The 20,840-nt window shown below is 48.8% G+C and overlaps 1 protein-coding gene across 2 annotated transcripts in view; it reads left to right on the top strand.

Moving 5' to 3' along the window:
- Nucleotides 1-20,728, top strand: part of LOC112607822 (40S ribosomal protein SA) — a 32,878-nt gene extending 12,150 nt beyond the window's left edge. The window contains exons 1-2 of one of the 2 annotated variants that reach the window (XM_025359002.1): nucleotides 19,681-20,107; nucleotides 20,177-20,728. In XM_025359002.1, the coding sequence (XP_025214787.1) occupies nucleotides 19,769-20,107; nucleotides 20,177-20,656 (819 nt within the window). In that variant the 5' untranslated portion in view covers nucleotides 19,681-19,768 and the 3' untranslated portion in view covers nucleotides 20,657-20,728. Of the gene's footprint in view, nucleotides 1-19,680 lie in introns of those variants that run through there. The other variant, XM_025359001.1, reaches the window with a different exon arrangement.
- The last annotated feature ends 112 nt before the right edge of the window (nucleotides 20,729-20,840 follow it).

Genomic DNA, 20,840 nt, shown 5'->3' with positions numbered 1-20,840 from the left:
TTGTGTATTTTCAGTAGAGATGGGGTTTTGCCATGTTGGCCAGGCTGGTCTCGAACTCCTGACCTCAAATGATCCACCTGCCTCAGCTTCCCTAAGTGCTGGCATTACGGGTGTGAGCCACCCGCCTGGCCATTCATTGTTTTCTTTACTGACCACCCACCTGTTCCAGGTAGACACTACCCTGCTGAGATACTTTCTAGTAACTTTTCTAAGCTTCCAAGAAGCTCCTATTGAACCAAGTGTGAGGAGTTCTGTGGAAATGACCTGCATTTGCTGAGACTTACTCTACACCAGGCACTTTTCTGAGCACCGGCTCTGCCTTTATCCTCACTACCTCCCAGGGAACAGATTGGGAAGCAGAGCCTTTGGGAGGGTCAGCAGTTGGCATAGGTACCACAGGAAAGTAAAAAGATGAGCTGGGATTTGAACTGAGGTCTAGTTACACCGATAGCCATCCTCGTAACCACAATCCTGCCCCAGGCATGGAGCAGAAAGTTTGGGTTCCCATTGCAGGGTGTATGTGCACGTGTACGTGTGTGGTGTATGAACGGGGTGGGGACTTTTAAGTTAAAGGCACTGGGTGGTGAGTGTGGCCAACTCTGGAAACCATAGGGCCATAGTCAAGGCCCTGGGAGAGAAGGGGAGACCAGGAGCCAGGCAAAGAAGCTGGCTTGGAGTCCAGATGGGGTGCCCCATAAGAACCAGGAGCCTCCCGGGAGTCTGTGGACTTAGAAACCCGAAGTCAAGAAGGCTGTGGTCAAGAGTGGATGGATCTGGCTATCAGGTGACTCTAAGAGTAGGGACCAGGCTGCTCGGTGAGAGGGGCAGCTCAGGGCATGCGTGGAGCGAGACGCAGGAAAGAGGCTCTGCGTGAGGTCCAGAACTCTATGCACTGGCTGGGCACTGCTTGTCGGGGCTGAGTTGCCCACTCAAGCCCCCAGGTTTTTTTTTTTTTTTTTTTTTAGACAAATTCGTACTCTGTCACCCAGGCTGGAGTGCAGAGGCATGATCTCAGCTCACTGCAATCTCTGCCTCCTGGGTTCAAGATATTCTCATGCTTCAGCCTCCCGGATAGCTGGGATTACAGGTGTGTGCCACCGTGCCTAGCTAATTTTTTCTATTTTATTAGAGACAGAGTTTCACTATATTGACCAGGCTAGTCTTGAACTCCTGGCCTCGAGTGATCTGCCCATCTTGGCTTCCCAGAGTGTGAGATTACAGGCATGAGCCACTGTGCCTGGCCTCAAGCCCCTAGGTCCAAAAGGTGGTTTGGACACAGAGGTTGCTTCTGGTTTCAGAGGGTCCCTCCCTGCATCTCTGCGTCCTCAAATCTCAGGCTCATCTTGCTAGAAGTGGGCAATGCTGGGCTCAGAAGGCACCATATTGAGGGATGGAATGAGTTGAAATGGAAACAATTATATTCAACTGCAGTTTTGACAAAAGACAAAAAACAAGAAAGTTTCAGGTATTCATTGAGAATATTTCTCTCTTGAGGCCAAGGATCACGGTGGACCTTCCAATGGCTGTGTCCTCGGGTTCACTTCTCCGTCCGATGCCTCGTTTTTAGGAATCCTTGACTTTCTTCTCCTGGACCCCAGTACTCTCTTCAAAGTGGGTTTCCACTTTGAAGCCCCTTCCGCCTGCTCTGTCCTCTGAGGTCTCTCTCCCAGGATGGGCCATCTTGCCTCCAGCTGTCTCTTTCTTAGTTGCTCTACCTGCTAGACTGTTTTGACCTTAAAGGGTTTATTTGTTGATCTTTGTGGAGTCCTGAAGGTTCCAGAATGCTCCGCATTCCTGTCACTGTCTGAGGTGGCCCTCAGACTCATGCCCTGTCTGTACTTCCTGAGGGAGGAGCCTAGCAAACCACCTCCCTCCTGTGTCCCTGCCCTTTCTCAGCCTGCTCTGACACTTCATCCAGGAAAGCTTCTCCGCCTGTGTCAGCAAATTGTTTGACACAGGGCACGGCGCTCTGAGGATCAGCGAGAGTGAGGCTGGGCCAAGAAGCCGCCTGACTCCAGCCCCTGTCTCCATGGTCCAGAGACCCATTCTGTGAGAGTTTCTCTGCAAAGATGGCCGCCAACAATACCTCCCATCCCTGCATGCACATGCCTTCTGCCCTTCAACAGGTGGGGTCTTTTTCCCCCGTATCCTTGAATCTGGGCTGCCTGACTTGATTTGACCAATGGAATGTGGCAGGAGGGATGTTTTGAGATTACTGAGCTCAGACCTGAAGGGGCCTTGTAGCTTCCGCATCAGCTCAGAGGAAAACAAATTGCCGTGTAAATCAGTCCAGTCACCCTGTGGGAGGAGCGGCCACGTGGAGAGAGAGGCCAGGAGAGTGAAAACTGAGGCTCCAGCCAACATCATAGGTAAAGGGACCGCGTTGTCTCGGGCAGCACACAGACATTCGAACCATGCCAGCTGCATCTGTGTGAGAGAGGCCAGCCTGGACCCTTGAGCCCCTGTCAAGCCACCCGAGTGAATACCACATGGAACAGGGATGACCCATCCCCGTGGCCTGCAGAATCATAACAAATAGAATTGTTTGTTTTAAGCTACTAAGTTTTGGGGTGCTTTGTGATGCAGCAATAGATTGTTGAGCGACATAGACTTTCTGCCATGTCTCTAGACTTTTCAGGGGTTAGGTTGTCCTAATGAGTTGAGGTCAGAGGTCATTTGGCCAGCCCCTGGGACCTGGGGGAGGCAGAGAGAAACCAGGGTTTTCAGGAGACTGTGTAGCTAAGAAGGACATGAGCTGTGGTGACAAGTCACACCCAGCTTCCTGGATCTGCCACTTACCAGCTGCGTGACCTAGGGCCTCACTGAGTTTCTCTCCACATCGGAAAGTGGAGATAATAATTCTATCTTCTAGAGCTTCATTCTCCCCCAGTACTTTTTACAGTGATGGAACTGTTCTATATCTGTGCTGCCAAATTCAGCAGACACTGGCCACATGAGGCTATTGAGCGCTTGAAACGTGGTGGGTGGGAACTGAGAGTCTCTGTATGTGTAAAGGGAACATGTGTATGAAAAAAAAAATGTTAAATACCTGGTCAACACTTTTAATATGGAGTCCATATTGAAATGATATTTTTGTGTTATTGGGCTACATACAATATATTATTAAAAGTAATTTTACCTATTTTTACATTTTTAACGCTATATATGTGGCCCACATTATATTTCTATTGGACAACATTGCTACAGTCTTGAAAAGATGAAATAATGCGTGTAAAGTGCCTCACACAGTGCCTGGCACACGAAAAGCCCTTGGTGAACAGTGGCTGTTACTTTCATATATATTGTCTTGGCATAGGTGGTGGCCAGAGCTCAGATTTAGCAGGCTGGTGTCTGAGTTCCTGCTATAAGGGACAGAGGAAAGGAAATAACATTCCCTGAAGCCCTAACTACGCGTGGGTGACCATGAAGGGCTTTACTCAGGCTGGGCCACCAAATCTTCGCAATGGCCCATGGAGGAGCTATTTCTCTCCTCATTGGACAGATGGGGGAAACTGAGGCTCAGAAAAGGGACATGACTTGCCCAAGTGCATATAGCTGGTTTTGTAATAGATCAAGAGTTCTTGACTCTGGGGAAAGCAGTGCTGGCACAGTACCTCAGTTTCCCCTGGAGGTCACGTCCAGGCTCAGGACACCTCTCCACCTCCTCCTCTTCCTCTTCCTCTTACCCTCCCCCTACCCATCTGCTCCATCTCCTCTCTGAAATCCGTGGCCTCAGCCTGTCCCCTGTCTCCTTCCCTCCCTTCCAGCCCAGACTTCCAAAGGAACAAATGTGTTTCTTTAAGTGTAAATGGACTCTTTCCCACAAAGACGCCGCTATGTTGTTTCATACATTCTTCTTAACTTCATCAAACAAACTGCAGCTCTCTGGCGCTAATGTCAATCTCCACAGCTCATTGGGTTTTTAAAAATAGTGGAGATGCAGCTCTCATCGCCCAGCTTCAGTGAGGAAGGCAGTACTCTAGCCAGCGAGAGGAACCCTTCGCTTCTCACCCCAGAAAGAGCCATAAAACACGCTCAGTGCCGGAGCACGCGCCCATTTGACAAAGACAATTTGATTTGTCCGCGGCTTCTAAAATATTCATCCCGCTTTGATGGACTATCGTTTTATAAATATAGATTATCATTAACCGACACCGGCGGTGCGCTGCTGGTCGACCCAGCGCCACGCCACTGGTTCGGGATGAAGACGTCTAATAAAAAAAATCATTATCTCTGTCTGCAAACCTTGATCTGTATCGTCTGCCTCATTTGCAGTGCAAGGGTCAGTAACTCACGCTAACTGCATCTGTTTGTGCATTTCACGGCCTGGCCACCCCTGCTGGGGAGATTGACAGAATACTTCTCGAGTTCGGACCTGGGGTAAGAAATGGGGTAATTGGGGGAGGGGGAGAAAAGAAGGCTCAAGGGCTCTGCTGGGAACCCGTTGAGAGGACTGGAAGAATGTATTTCCAGAGAGGCAATGGAGTGCAGTGGGCATGGATGTGCATTTTGGAATGTGTCAGACCCCGCCCCACTACTCACTGGCTATGAGACCTTAGGTAGCTAAACTCTCTGTGCCTCAGTTTTCTCATCTGTTACATGGGAGTCATAATCACACCTATCTCATGGGCACAAGACCGTGCCCATGAAGTATTTAGCACATGACCTGACACTTAAGCACCCAGTAAACGTTAGTTGCAATGATGATGAGGATGATGATGGTGGTGGTGGTGGTGATTGTTGTTTGCTTTAACCTTGAGCCATTTAACAAATTGCTTCACTTCCGTGAGCCTCCAGTTCTTCATGGGTAGAACATTCTCAATAGTATCTACCTCCAATGGTTTAAAGATCCAATGAGCCAATGCATTCGAAGAGTTTAGCACAATGAATGGTACACTCTAAGTGTCTACGAGGGCCATTTTGTTTCGTCTTGGTGGCAGCTAGAAAGAGAAAGCAGTGAAGGAACTATCCTGGAGAGCCATGGCCCCACGTCCTTACTCCTTGAGGACTCAGAATACAGAGCCGGTGACCCTGGAGACAAGGTGGCTCAGGGTGTCATGTTGAGATGAACTCAGCTCTGTTCTATAAGGGTCTGTTATTCCTCCATGTCACCCCCTCCTCCCAGCATCCTGGGTCTTAGTGGGACCTGAAAAAGACGTGGAGCGGGGGCAGGTGGGTTTATTAGACACAGCCCCACATTCCCCAATGTGCTGTGCTGCCAGGGAGTGAAACCCAACGTAGAATAAAAGACTTGCCTCACGTTGGAGATAAAACCTTGTCTGCAGCATTTCCTCTACTGTTTGAAAGAAATGTACAACCAGATATTGGGGGAAAGGCAATTGCAGAGAAATCTACAATAGAAGGTGGCCTGAGGGAGAAGGAATATAACAGGGCAAGTGTGGAGTTGAGGGCAGAGAGCAAACCTTTCTTCATCCTGAACAGGAGTGGAATGAGACAGGGTGAAATAAACTCTTGGACTCAAGCTCCAGCCATGGCCCTAGGTGAGGCGGGTGGCCTAGAACCTCCCAGGGGAGCATGGCATCAAGTCCTTTGCTGCTCCTGGAAGCAGGCAGGCATGCCATGTGTCGAGGCTTCATCCTGCTGGGGAGACAGCCTGGGGGCACTCAGCCCCAAAGTTTATTTAAGTGAAAAAACCCATCCAGGAGACAAGAAGGAGTGTTACACTACTGTCAAGTTTTAGACGTCGCCATCAAGCAAAAAAAATTACATCCCATCCTGACGAGCGACTAATCAAGGCATGGCAAACGGTCCTGCAATAAATTACTCCGGCGCGAAATAAACCACACAAACAGACCGATGATAATAAATGTAAATTATTTCTCTGAAGAAATTTTCTTGGTATATGAGTAATACGAACCATCAGGAAGGCGTCTTCCTTAACATTAATTACAGAAAATGACAAGTGAGCTGATGACTGGGAAGGCTCATTATCTGAGAACATATTCACAACTTTGCAATTTGCGCGAGATGTACTCCGGCTAAATTAATCTCCCTTCTTTGCATGAGCCTCTTCTAATTTTCATGTTATTAACAGGTTTGCAGTATCAGTCAGTGCTTGTCACTCTAATCAGGTTTCAGCATGTTCGCAAAAGCGAAGCGTCATTTATAAGGATAAGCCCTCATAATGGTGCTTGCTTTCATGTGGAGAATTCTACAAGGCTGCTTTTAATAAGGTACTTTAATCATCTCCTTTGCTCAACTTTTGGCCCCACTGTTCCTTTATGAAGAGTCATTAAAAGACTTTGAAGTTCATCAAGGAGGAAAAATTCATGACATTGTTCGGATGAGGTTGGGGATGGTTCCAAGGGGGAAGCCTGGAGGGAGTCGGGGCGAGAGGGCCCTGTTGACCCGGGGCCTAACCTTGGGTGAGGAGGGGCAACCTGTACCCACCGTCTCCACCATTCAACACCCTGTAGGTTAATATGCTGGGGTCACTGCTGAACCAAGACCTCAATGGGGAGTAGTCCAATTGACAGAGCATGTTCTAGGGTCAATGATAGACGATCCTTAGAGAAGGGGCCAGCCAGGTCAGCACTCAGGACAGCTCCCAGCACGCCGCCATCGCTCTGGAGTCTGGGAATCTTGTGTGGGTTTTGGACCTCTTCCGATGATCTGCACTTGCTTTAGAAATCTCTCTCTCTCTCTCCCCCCCTCCCCCCACCCTGGCCCCGCCGCCGCTCTGTGTGTGTGTGTTCCCTCTCTCTGTTGCATGTCTCAAAAGACTAGGCAGGGCTCATCCTAGAATCAAGGCTCAAGTAGATCCCATTTGCCCCAATTCCCTCAACACTCTAAAGTTATATATGTCCCTACAGGTTTCCATCAAAAGAGATGCACAATGTTAGTTCGCCTCCAACAATCCTGGGTGGCCTCTGACAAACATTCTGAATTCACTGTTGTCACAGAGAATCCTTCTTGCTGCAGGCAGCTCTTCTATTACTGGGCAGAGTACTAGACAGGGAGGCAAAGATCATCCTGTGACTTGGACAAGTCTCACCTCTCTTCTAGCAGTATCCATATAGCTTTGTAAGGTTTCCTTCAGCTTGGAGCTTTGTGATGGTGTTTCTGATATTTACCGAAGCCCCATCCTCCTTCCAGCTACTGAATGAGGGAGAGGATGGTCTTGTGTCCCTAGGCGACATCATTATCATCAGAGCTTGCAAGGGAATAGCCTTCCTGTTCCTATGAGTGTTTTTCCTCCCTGCAGGCTTAGGCTGGTTATGGGGTGGCCTAGGCTCTGTCTTGGCTAGGCTAAGGTCGGAGCACTTCTGTGGATGAACTTTCTGCCCAAATTGCATTGGCCAGTCTTCTCTGGGACCTGCTTCTGAGCATATTGATGCTACTTCGCCCCACCCCTGGCCATAGCTGATCTGACTGCATCTTAGCAAGTTGGAGTCTCCCTTTGAATTTCTGGAATTGGACTAAGGGAAGGTCAGATAGTGTTGGGGGATACCTGGATCTATGACATGGACACTCAAAGGAAGTGGAGCATCCATCTTCTCCCATGGGACCTGGAGAAGCACGCAGGCTGCTGTGCAGGGGGGAGGAGGACGAACAGAGACACAAGGCAGAGAAAGCCTCGTGCCTGATTCCAGTTTCTTCTAGAAACTCTTGCATTCTATGTGTATCCCTAGATCTTAAAAATGTATTTCTTTTTCCCACTAAAGTTTACTTGGATGAGTTTCTGTTACTCTCAACCAAAAAGGCCTAACCAACACAGCTTCCTTGCACATGGGATGCAACAGTCTGAGCAGGTCCTCACATCTAACACCAAGGAGGGTGGAGCTGGTGGCTTGTTAAGGGGGGGCCTGGGACATCTCTGGGGCTGATGGCTCTCCAGGTCCTCAGGCTAGAGCTGAAGGGAAAGACCCCACTGAGTCTGAGAGGTTGACCCTCACTGTGCAGGGGTTTGTCCTGGAAGAATACGAAATGCAGCTGATGAAGCTGGCTCTGGGGTCCCAGGAGTGGGAGGAAGGACCCTGCAGCAGCTGATGGGTTTAGTTTAGTGCCAGAAAGCTGATCTTCAGAAATTTGGTTCTTCCCAGACTTCCTGCAACCTGTGTTTACTTCTCAGTCATTGTGTTTCTAAATCTCTTTAGAGACACCGGTCTGGCTCAGTCCTGTTGTGGGGACTAAGGGAGAGGTGAAGCCTCACAGGACCAGGACTCTGAAGGAGAGACACTGCCCACCATGGTGGTAATGGACCTAGAGAAGGGACCCTGAGAACAAAGCATGGCCATTTGATCCAGCGCCCCTCCCAACTAGGAGAGTCCTGCTAGTTCATCCCCATCTATGCTTGGGAGGGCTCTGTGCTTTAATGAATTCCCCTTCCCCAACTTACCCAACAGACCCAAGGCCATTAGGGTTCGTTTAAACAGTCAGCAGAATGAGGTGTCTGGGTTCAACTTAGTAAGTAATGATAGGTCACCTCCAAGGTTGAGTGGCAAAACTGCATTTCACTCTAATTCATCCATCTGTACTCTCTTCAGAGTGGCAACCACACCTTCATAGCTGGCGACCATGGTGGAGAAAGGAACCCCGGGAACACAGCGTGAGCCTGTTCTGCAGATGGAGCTGCCCTGGCTCCAACCGCAGAATGGGTTCATGAGGAGTAGAGCAGAGAGTCTTCCCTGTTTATCTGCCCAGACCCTTGGCAGTTGGGCTTGCAAAGTCCTCCCTCGAGGATCTTCCTCTCTGAACTCTGAACCCTGGCCTGAATAGGACAGGGGTCCCCAGAAGGGGGTCTAGAGAAAGCCCCAGGAGCAGTGTGGGATTTGGGGATGAGGAGTGGCAGGCCTGAGCCCCAGGGTGGGCTGAGACATTGTCCCTCTTCACCTGACACTTCAGACCTGATTAAGACTTACACAGGCCCTGAGCACTAAACAGTGTGGAGGGAGGGTGTGCCGCATACAGGATGCAAACCAAAAGCAATGCTAACCCATAAGATGAGTGTTGGAAGTCCACTCAACTCTGATTTTTCCCATAATGGCTGATTTATTTAGTTGTATTAATAATTCTTTCATTTTTTCCCTCTTCACCTTAAAGCCTCTTTGCTGGGGTAGACCTCCCAGCCTGGGCTCACTCTACCTGTCTGGAGCATGGGGTCCCACGTGGATCTGTGGGCCTGTGTGTGCCTGTGTCCACACGGGATCATGGGCTTGAGTCTCTGTGTGGACAGAAAACCAGCTGGGAGTGGCCAGAGATCTCCTGGGATAAAATACACACACTCTTTCTCCTGGGCTCAAGGGGAGGGCCTGGGCAGGGCAGCAACTAAAGCACAGCCAGACAGCTTAGGTGGTGATATGGTTTGTCTCTGTGTCCCCACCCAAATCTTATCTTGACTTGTACTCCCATAATTCCCATGGTTGTGGGAGGGACCTAGTGGGAGATAATTGAATCATGGGGGCGGTTTCCCCCCATGCTGTTATGATAGTGAATAAGTCTCATGAAATCTGATGGTTTTATAAGGGATTTCTGCTTTTGCTTCTTCCTCATTCTCTCTTGTCTGCCGCCATGTAAGACATGCCTTTCACCTTCTGCCGTGATTGTGAGGCCTCCCCAGCCACGTGGAACTGAGTTCATTAAGCCTCTTTTTGCTTGTGAATTACCGAGTCTCAGGTATGTCTTTATCAATGGCATGGAAATGGACTAATACAGGTTGCCAAGGCAGACCGACATCCAACAGCACAATCTGACCTGACTGGTGAGTAGGCAGCAGCTCATGGTGGCAGGACTTTCTCCAGACCCCCTTCTGGGCACCATTGTCTTATTCAGGCCAGGGTTCAGAGTTCAGAGAGGAAGATCCTCAGGGGAGGACTTGGCAAGCTCAGTTTCGAGGGATATGGGCAGACAAACGGAAGATTCTCTGCTCTACTCCTCAACCCCCAGGGTCCTTGCTTACCTCTCTGGCCCCTGCTCAGATGGTCACAAGTAGGGATGAGACATAAAAACGGTTGTCCCAGGGATTCAAGATAGTGATGGAGGTGGCCACCAGGCTGGACTGGGCACTTCTGATTCTTCCTCTATCAGTGTTGTTGCCACCCAAAGCACCTTCAAGGCCTTGGGCAGCATCATCCTGGAGCTGAGACTCATAGGACCACAGCATCTCAGAGGCCTCTGGCATCATCTCATTCATTCCCACTGTGCAGGTGGGGCCTCTGAGGCCTGGCAGAGGCAGAAGCTTGCTCTGGGCCAGGCAGTGAGTTAGAGGCATTCTCATCAGTGTACCTGGATCTTTGGCCTTCCTATTCTGAGGGCTTTTCCTTCCCTTCACCTTACTCTCCTAACGGAGCAAATACCTCCCCTTTGAGGCTGTATTTATTTGAATTTTGCAAATAGGCATCTTTTGGAAGCAGACGTGGGGATCAAGCTGGGTGTGGCAGCTCCACCTCCTGGTATCCACACCCCTGTGCACCCTCTCTGGCATGGTACCAGCCCGTGTGACCGATAGAATACAGTAGAAATGATGCACGGTCACTTCCCAGACTAAGTTATAAACACTGTGGCTTCCATCTCTGTTGCTTTCTCTCACCACTCGCTCTGGGGGAAGCCAGTTGCCATGGTATGAGGACTCTCGAGCAGTTTCCTGGGAATCCCATGGGCGAGGGGCTGGGGCTGCCTACCTTAGTGGGCCTAGGCACAGCCCCAGTCAAGCTTCCAGCTGACTGCAGCCCCAGCTGAGATTGCCTGCACCAGGACCACCCAGCTCAGCCACTGCCAGATTCCCCACCCTCAGCAACTGCGAGATAGCAAATGTTTGTTGTTTTCAGTCTTTTGTTATACAGCAGTAGATAACTAACATGCTGGTGTCTTTTTGGTTTTGTTTTTGTTTTGATAAAATGAGGCTGGAGGGTTAGGTCAGTCTCAGGTTCCCTAGAGCAGTAAGATTTTGGGGAAAGAATACCAAGACGAAATTATTCAGAAAAGCCACAGGTGGAAGCTGAGGGTTTCTCCTTCTCTGTTCGAGAAGTGAATATGGGATCAGGTTCTTAAGCCCGTCCCAGGCTAGGCCAGGATGCACAGTGATGACAAGGTCTCACCCTCTGTTGGCAAGATTGGTGGGGAATTGAATTGATTCTATTCAGAATGGAGGAAATATCGCCTGGATGGTGAAGGAAGGCAACAGGTGATCGTCTTGTTCCCTCCAGGTGCTGCGTAGCCATGACCCTAAGAGCTGCTTACTCTTGGTGCCATTGTTTATATGGGAATACTGAGGCCCAGGAGCTTGACTGCCACCCCATGGACACTAGGGATGCCCTCCAGGGGAATGCATGGAGCTGGGTTTGGAAAGCTGACTCCATCACGACAGAGGATGAACTAGAGGGAAGTGGCGGGAGACAGGGGCTCCTGGGGCCCAGGGGAAAAGCCCAGAGGCCTGAGCTGAGTCAGGGGCTCTGTGGGATGGAGAGGGAAGGGCTAAGAAAGGTGGCAGCAGGCAGAAGTGGTGGTTGGTCTGGACATGGGGCTGGGGAAAGGGTGGCCTCCAGAGTGACACTCACAGTTTTCTGATGTGGGCGTTGGGAGACAGTGATGCTTTGCACCAAGCTGGGAGGCCCTAAGTAGGAGGTCTCTTGGGAGCCTGGGGTAAAAAATTCTCTTGGGGAACAAATTGAATTTCAGGTGTTTGTGGGTCATCCAGGTGGAGATGTCCGGGTGATATGACAATTACGGCCCTGGATGGGGCGCAGAGGAGAAATCTGGACTCAGTCCTCAACTTGTTGATGTTGAAAAGAGAGAACTCATGGGCTTGTTGCAGCAGGAGCACCGTGGTCCAGGCCTTGAGAAGCCCGAGATTGAAAAGCTGGGCAGAAATGGAGATGTTGATGAGGCAGCCAGGGAGAGGGGAGAAGAACGAGTTGCGCATGGCACGGAGGAGGCAAGGCGAGGAGGAAGCTTCAAGACGGACCTGCGGCTCTCACTGCCAGGTGCTGGGGAGAAACTCAGCAACGGTGGGCGCGGTGGGGACGCCTGCTGGGTGGGCGTGTTCGGCAACACCCCGCCCTCAGGGGTCACCTCCCCAACCCAGAACACGAGAGCACTGCCGCACACAGCCCTCTTGGAGCTGAGCAGAAGTTGCAAAGAAGGTCCTAACAACCAGAGCTGGTCAGCAGTGGAATGAGTCACCCCAAGTAGTAATGAGTGTCCTGTGGCTGGGAACGTGCGAGAAGTTGGCTAGGCAATGTTGAGGGGGGAGTGATGAGTTGGAAATGGATTAGACTCCCACCAACATCCCTCCTGGCTCTGAGCTCTGGAGTGCGAAAAGGGGGGCCACAAGCCAGTTCCCAAAGAGTGGAACCCCTCAGACCTCTACTACCGAGTTCCCAGGGGCCCTGGGCAGGGCAGCTTTAGGAGAAAAGGAGAAGGTCATGCCCCCTCTGCTCCCACCCCCAACATTGAGGCTTCAGCTGCCTCTCAGGCCCTCTCCTCTTCTCCTGCCCCTTCTTTTCTTCCTTCTGTGTTCTTTGGAATCACAGCCCCAGCACACGTTGCGGGCAACATGGGAACAAAGGAATAAGGAAAAGCAAATGGGAGCTCTGGTCAGTTCTTGCTCAAGCGGGAGTCCCACCATCCAGGATGGGCATGGGCACGGGAGTGAGAGGCTGCCGACGGGGCAGTAGAAAAGGCCACGGAGGGGCCGCCGTTGGCCTTGGCACAGCCTCTAACCATCTCCTACCCGGCTGGGGCCAAGCATTAGCTCTCCTAATACAGGTGGGCTTGCACTGGGAGGTTCTGTGCACGACCCAAAGCCTCCCTCTCCCCCGAGCTTTCTGAGGGTGGGGATTTGGTCTCTGGCAGGGCGGGGTGAGGCACCCTTGCCCTGGGAGCCCTGACAGCCACCTTCCTCCTTCGTCACAGCGAAGCTCACCTGCAATAATGTCAGTGCACTCTTCAGGCTGACAGAAATCCCACTGATAATTGGGAAGAATGGAAAATGAAAACATTAAAATTTGCCATGTCATCCGTTCATTTTTCCTGATTGTCTGATACCCACCGTCCACTGACAGATGCTGTATTATTAACACTTGATTAAAAATCACTTCAGGTTTGAACCAGCCCGTCGAGAACGGAGCGTCTTGACAAGACTTGTGGTTTGTGATTGACAATTAGTAATATTCGGTGTGTCACAACATAGATAGTGTGACTTATTGGTGCTGGTGTAATGCAACACATTTCATCTGAGCTCCTCAAATTGGTACATAGGAGTAAGAAAGAAAGGATGGAGTCCTCATTCAGCCGACTTTGATTACCAACAAAGGAGAGATTGTACATACCTGTCTCGGCATGGCCAACCTGGACTTCTATCAATCAGCCAGACGGCTGCGATCCCCTCTCCTCTTTGGGAACAGGAACCTCAGCAGAGCAGGATCTCATTATGCAACCCTCAACTTCTCCATCAGCAGCCAAATCTTTTCTGTCTGGAAATATGAAAGCTCCTCGCTCTGCGCTGCCTCCAAATTACCAGCCTGCTCCTCTTAAAACAAAAGGCTTCTCATTTTTTAAAAAAATAAAACGATCATATCTTGATTGACATGCTACATCCTTTTTCTTCAGTTATTTTTCTAACTTGGTGTCAGCGGGAGTTGGATTTGGGGGCCAATTTTTTTTTTTCTTTTTTGGTCTCAGTTTTAATTCAATTCCTTTTAAGTGCTTTTAAGAGCAGTGCAATTCAAGGTCTTTCCTTTTTTGGGTCTGACCTGGATATCATTTTTGGTTTCCTTCTTGCCTAAGATTATCCAGGCAGAGAATGGTTGTTTGCATTAGTGAAAGGTGATGGATTTAATGCGATTAATCTCTGCAAACTTTGAAAGAAACAGCCTTAGGTGGGATGTAAGTGCTTTGCAAAGCTGTGTACCTTGTAATAGAGAAGTGAACAGTAGCGTGGGGATCATGCTATCTCACCACCCTGTGTGAACTGGCTTTTCAGAACTCTAAACAACTTTCTCTTCATGAGTTTATTTGTCATTCTGTTTTTTGAGACTGGGTTTCACTCTGTTATCCAGGCTGCAGTGCAGTAGCGCAGTCATAGCTCATTGCAGCCTTGAACTCCTGGGCTCAAGCAATCCTCTTGCCTCAGTCTCCTGAGTCGCTGGGACTACAGGTGCGTGCTACCACACCTGGCACATTTTCTTTATTTTTGTCGACATGGGGTCTCAGTATGTCGCATAGGGTGATCTCGAACTTCTGGCCTTAAGATCCTCCCACCTCAGCCTCCCAAAGGGCTGGGATTACAGGCGTGAGCCACTGTGCCCAGCCATTATCTGTCCTTTGACTCTGTGCTCCCATCCTGTAGCCCAGACCCCCCAAAAACTCACGAGAATGAGGACCATGTCCATTTTGTTCCCTGCTATACCTACAGTGACATAACACTCTCTGGCAAGCAGTAGGCTCTTAAATATTTGCGGAATGAATGAATGAATGAATGAATGAATGAATGAATGCATTGCTAATGGAGGTTGTGAGCAGGCTAGGGGTCAGACACTGAGGACTGGCTCCCACAGAATGTTCTGTTGAGTGTCAAGGAGTCAGCTCTTGAGGTTTAAGGGGGCTCACAGTTCTTTCCTCACCCTTGCTGCCCCCACCTGAGGGGCTTGGGCCCTCCACCTCTGGTTTCCTGACCACCAAGGTGAGTGTCTGAGGCCAGGGTGCTAAGAGGGCAAGAGAAGCAGCTTTTCTGCTTTCATGGGACACCGCTGGCCAATCCAGCCTTTGCTTGCTCCAGGCTAAACCTACTTGTTCGTTCATTTGTTCATTTGACAAACCTCGAATGCCTAAGAGCACAGAGTCCCTAAGAGCAGCATGAGGCGGCTCGCAGTTGCTGGGCTAGGCTTTGTCACTCCCATTCTCTCTCGGGCCTCTCGGCCCTCCACCACCGACACAGCCTTGTTCTCTTTGGCTAGGATCTCAGGACACTCTTCTAGGTCTGCCTCCAGAGACTCACCCCCAGCTCCGTCTGCTGTTAGTCACCAGTCAGTGTATCCCTCAGGGCCATCCCACCTCCCCGCCAGCACATTCTGGGATCCCAGTCCCCAAAGGAGAATCAAATCAGGGTACCTCCTGTAGCCTGAAAGGGTTTACCCGTAAGAAAGGTTTCAGGCTTAAGACTCTGTGTTAGGGTTATAGAGTCATCTGTTTCCCAGCTGCTCCGGGCCTTCCTGGGGAGCAGGACCCATGTCAGAGCCATCTCTGTGTTCTCAGCCCCCAGGAGCAGGAGAGGCAGGGGCTAGGCACTGGCTGTCAGGACTGCTAGGGCCAGGCTGGCACTTCATCATTCTTTAATTGGGCATCCTTGGACAAGTGACTAGACCTCTCTAAGGCTCAGTCTTCTCATGTGTGAAATGGAGAGAACGCTGGAATCCACTGCAGAAGTTCAAAGGCAGGGCTGTTAGTGTACCGTGGGGCCCCTTGACAGCCTAGGGAAGCCTGTGGGCCCCTTCCCAGAGAACTGGTTTTTGAATGTGTAAGGTAAGACACACAAGATTACAAAGAAAACCAATTTATTAAAATATAACTATCAAAATATAAAAATTTGTGATAAAGCCACACAGATCCTTCTTGATTAACACATTACATGGCAAGATTTGGTGGCAAGTCGAATAGCTGCCATGATTTCAAGGTGGTACCAAGCATAAGGGATGTTCTAAGAAACCTGCAGCAACTGTAAGGTGATATGGGAACACCTGTGGTTTCTACCAGTGATGGTCATGGGTGTTGCCAATGCCACGTTCCCAATGGAAGAAAATGCTAAGTTTCATTTAGAATGAGTCAATGTCCCCATTTAGGTTTAGGAGCCCTGTTCCGAGGGATGCAACTGGGGCTGGAAATGGGAACCAGGGAGAGGCAGCACGGGGGACAGAGATGAGGAGGGGCGGAAAGGGGGATGGCCACTGTCTGGGGCTGCCCTGATGTGGGACTGTGTGGGGCTTGAGCCCAGGGTTCTGAGTGCAAGTTCTGCACTGGATTGTGGCACAGGTCTATAGCAGAAGACAGGCAGTGCAGACGCCTAACAGTTAACACCACAATAACGGTGGCTGGCAGCAGCACAGACTTACTGAGCATCCACTGTGGGCCATGGCTCAGGCTATCACATCTCATTCACTGTCTCAGTTAATACAGCGGCCGTGCAAGGTCACCATGACCGTGATGCTCAGCTTCCAGATGAAGACACTAGAACTCAGAGGGGTCACGCCACCTGCCTGAGGCCATTTGGCCAGGGGGTGGGGGAGGTCAGTATCAAACCCAGGTAGGGCTAATTCCAAAGACCATGATCTTAACCACTGGGTGATGTTTAAAACGTTTATTTTGGCTGGGCGTGGTGGCTCACGCCTGTAATCCCAGCAGTTTGGGAGGTCGAGATGGGCAGATCACTTGAAGTGAGGAGTTCGAGACCAGCCTGGCCAACAGGGTGAAACCCCGTCTCTACTGAAAATACAAAAATTAGCTGGGCATGGTGACATGCACCTGTAATCCCAGCTACTTTGGAGGCTGAGGCATGAGAACAACTTGAACCCGGGAAGTGGAGATTGCAGTGAACCAAAATCACATCACTGCACTCCAGCCTGGGTGACAGACTGAGACTCTGTCATAAATAAATAAATAAATAAACAAAGAAACAAGATGTTTGTTTCATAATTTAGTAGGTTTCAAAAGCAACTTACTATTTTATCTTTGAAAAAGTCATGTATGAAGCTGAGCAGGTCTCACGCTCTGGTGTACTAAGGTTGTACCTTCTCAGGGAGTTACCTGTTCAGGTACCTGGCAAAGCTACTAGGACTTGATGTGGTTCTCATCAATTTGTGCTGACTCTTTAAATAGTACAGATCTTTACTGCTTTCTAAACAGTGAATATGAGTTTGGCATCTTCATTTAGAAATTCCTTCCCATTTGTCAAACGTACAAAAATACCCCAGCGATGAATGCTTGAATGCTTGGGTTATTTGCTTTTCTTTTTCACTAATATTTGTTAGCAGTAGGATTCATTCCAAAATAGACCAATGTTCACATCATCAGATGGCAAAGGAGCCTGTCTTTGGAATAGTCATTGTCAAGCCTAGCTAATCACCAGAACCTGTGAGGCAGTTACAAACAACACAGGCTCCAGGCTGCCCATACGTTGGGCCTTGGCCTCTGCATTTTTCGGGGGCTCAGGGTCTTCCTCTGTTGCCAAGGCTGGAATGCAGTGGTGCAGTCATAGCTCACTGCAGCCTCAAACTCCTGGGCTCAAGTGATCCTCGAGCCTCAGCCTCCCAAAATGCTGGGATTACAGGCATGAGCCACCATGCCCAGCTGGGCCCCTGCATTTTTATAGGGTCCCTCTGCTTGTGCTGAAGACACACCAGTTTGGGGAGCAGCTTTGGGGGACCTCTGCTTTAGGACTGAACAATATAGAAAGTCCCGGGTTCATCATGAAGCATCTGAATAGCTACCAGACCTCTGAGCAAGCTTTCAAGTTACAGATTCTGGCCCTGCCATTTACAAGGTGAATGTCCTTGGACAAGTAACTTCATCTCCCCAAACCTCAGTTTCCTCATATGTAGACCGTAACTCACAGGATGTGATGAAGAGAAATGAGAACCTGTGGGTAACACACTAGACACAGTGTCTGTAGTAAGAGCCAAGTAAACGTTAGTTGTTATTTTCCTACTACTGCTTCTAAAACTGCCCTTTGCCATGGTAAATATTCATTTGCTCAAAGGAACCTGGGATTTGGGTGCCAGTAATGATCACATCTTTCATAAGGAATGTTACCATGTGGTCATCAAACTCTCAGAACACAAGGGGCTTAGGTGAAAATGTACAGGTCCTAATTCTGGAGCAGGTGGGACCAGGTTAAGGTGATAGAACTAGCCGGGACCCCGGGATTCCCACTACAATGCCCTGGGTGGTATGGTGAACTCTGGGTTGTCGGGGCTGGCAAGGCATTGCTACTCCAGGGACCCACTTGGTGGGTGGGGACAATGACTGGGACACTGCAGAGGGGAGCAATGTGGCAGGGTAGAAGAAACACACATGTAAATCCCAGATCTGCCATTTACGAGCTGTGTGATCCCAGAAAGTCCTTTGACCTCTCTGGTTAATCATACATGCCCTTCAGGGATTTAAAAATTAAATATATGATGTAAAAGGCTTGGCCAAAAGCCAGACACATCCTGGGCAATTGGTGATGATTGCTTTGATTAATATAGCAGCAGCACCTTGGAAGTCCATTACAGTTGAAGGGAGACCTCTGCCAGGGGCTGGGAGTGCCAGGCAGGGGACTAGAGAGAGGAGAAGGGAGAACAGGAGGGTGCCAAGGCCTTTGACAAAGGCTTGAGACAGGGCAGATGCCATCCCAGCCGAGGTAAGGCTTCCCCAGGCCTATCAGACACCAGCCTTGGAACCCCATCCAATACCACCGTGACAAAAAGTATTCTCAGTCAATATGGTTTGGGACTAAACAGCCAAAGGAAGAAACTCAAAAGTGTACAAACAAATAATCATTTAGTAAAGAGGCCAGAGACAAGATCTATTTACCCTAATCAACACATTCCTGTGTTCTTAGCCACACTCCACCAGAAACTGTAATGAAAAAAGAGATGCCATTCCCAGAAGCAATGGAAAAATACTTAGGAATAAACTTAATGAGAAATGCGTGTGACCTATATAAAGACAACTACAAAATTTTATTGGTGAAATAAAAGGAGACCAGAATAAATGGAGAGGCATACTGCCTTTCTGCATGGGAAGACCGAGTATTGTAAAAACGTCAAACCACCTCCATGTTAATTTGCAGATTTAATGCAATACCAAACAATCCCGCAAAAGGAACTTGATAAAATGATTCCAAAATTCATCTGGAAATAACATTGATCAGAGCATCGAAGAATGTTCTGGAAAAGGAGAGCCTTGATATATAACCTTACTGAATATTAAAAGATATCATAAAGAGCAATAGTTGGAACAGAGAAAATATTGATGAAAAAAGAGAAATAGATTTTAATGGATTTGAATAGAAGGCTAGAAATAGATGCAATCACGTGTAAAAATTAAATATGGTAAACCACCACAAAATAGTAAGTGGGTGATGAGTTATTCAGCAAATGCTGTTGAAAAACTGATTAGCAATTTGAAAAAATAGTTTGTAATTTAGATACACCTTAGACTTCAAACCAAAACAACTCCAGTTGCATAAAAAATAAAGTTCAGAAAAGAACCAAATCCTGGAAAAGCTAGCTGAGAATGAATTTGGGTTTTTATTAGATCTTGAGATACTAATTTTAAAGGGACAATAAAATGAATGATATAGAATATAAAATACACTTATACAATCATGTGATGACTGAGTAAAATATTTGCCTGGGGGCAAGAACCATGAGGGTAATAAAATGCTCAAGGAGATTTTTTTTTTGTTTTAATAGTATTTGATTAGTAAATAAAAATTAAGGGTAAAACACCTGCAAATTATTTTTTGAATGATTAAATATTATAAAAATTTAAATATGTATTAACACCTAATCCCTTTATCCACTATTGCTCTTCTATTTTTAAAGAGTTAGGAAAACGGCCGGGCGCGGTGGCTCAAGCCTGTAATCCCAGCACTTTGGGAGGCCGAGACGGGCGGATCATGAGGTCAGGAGATCGAGACCATCCTGGCTAAAACAGTGAAACCCCGTCTCTACTAAAAAATACAAAAAACGCTTTCCGCGCTACCTACAGAGGGGTCCATACGGCGTTGTTCTGGATTCCCGTCGTAACTTAAAGGGAAACTTTCACAATGTCCGGAGCCCTTGATGTCCTGCAAATGAAGGAGGAGGATGTCCTTAAGTTCCTTGCAGCAGGAACCCACTTAGGTGGCACCAATCTTGACTTCCAGATGGAGCAGTACATCTATAAAAGGAAAAGTGATGGCATCTACATCATAAATCTGAAGAGGACCTGGGAGAAGCTTCTGCTGGCGGCTCGTGCCATTGTTGCCATTGAAAACCCTGCTGATGTCAGTGTTATATCCTCCAGGAATACTGGCCAGAGGGCCGTGCTGAAGTTTGCTGCTGCCACTGGAGCCACTCCAATTGCTGGCCGCTTCACTCCTGGAACCTTCACTAACCAGATCCAGGCAGCCTTCCGGGAGCCACGGCTTCTTGTGGTTACTGACCCCAGGGCTGACCACCAGCCTCTCACGGAGGCATCTTATGTTAACCTACCTACCATTGCTCTGTGTAACACAGATTCTCCTCTGCGCTATGTGGACATTGCCATCCCATGCAACAACAAGGGAGCTCACTCAGTGGGTTTGATGTGGTGGATGCTGGCTCGGGAAGTTCTGCGCATGCGTGGCACCATTTCCCGTGAACACCCGTGGGAGGTCATGCCTGATCTCTACTTCTACAGAGATCCTGAAGAGATTGAAAAAGAAGAGCAGGCTGCTGCTGAAAAGGCAGTGACCAAGGAGGAATTTCAGGGTGAATGGACTGCTCCAGCTCCTGAGTTCACTGCTACTCAGCCTGAGGTTGCAGACTGGTCTGAAGGTGTGCAGGTGCCCTCTGTGCCTATTCAGCAGTTCCCTACTGAAGACTGGAGTGCTCAGCCTGCCACGGAAGACTGGTCTGCAGCTCCCACTGCTCAGGCCACTGAATGGGTAGGAGCAACCACTGAATGGTCTTAAGCTGTTCTTGCACGGGCTCTTAAGCAACATGGAAAAATGGTTGATAGAAAATAAACATCAGTTTCTAAAAAAAAAAAAAAAAAAAAAAAAAAAAAAAAAAAAAAAAAAAAAAAGGGGTGCGGGGGGAGGGGTGGAGAAAAAAACCCGGGGGGGAAATTAAAATTTTAAAGTTCCAAAATGATCT

The sequence above is a fragment of the Theropithecus gelada genome, chromosome 15, assembly GCF_003255815.1.
Source record: "Theropithecus gelada isolate Dixy chromosome 15, Tgel_1.0, whole genome shotgun sequence".
NCBI classification, from domain to species: Eukaryota; Metazoa; Chordata; class Mammalia; order Primates; family Cercopithecidae; genus Theropithecus; species Theropithecus gelada.
Note: the sequence above shows the minus strand (reverse complement) of the source record. Positions and strands in the feature narration are given on the sequence as shown.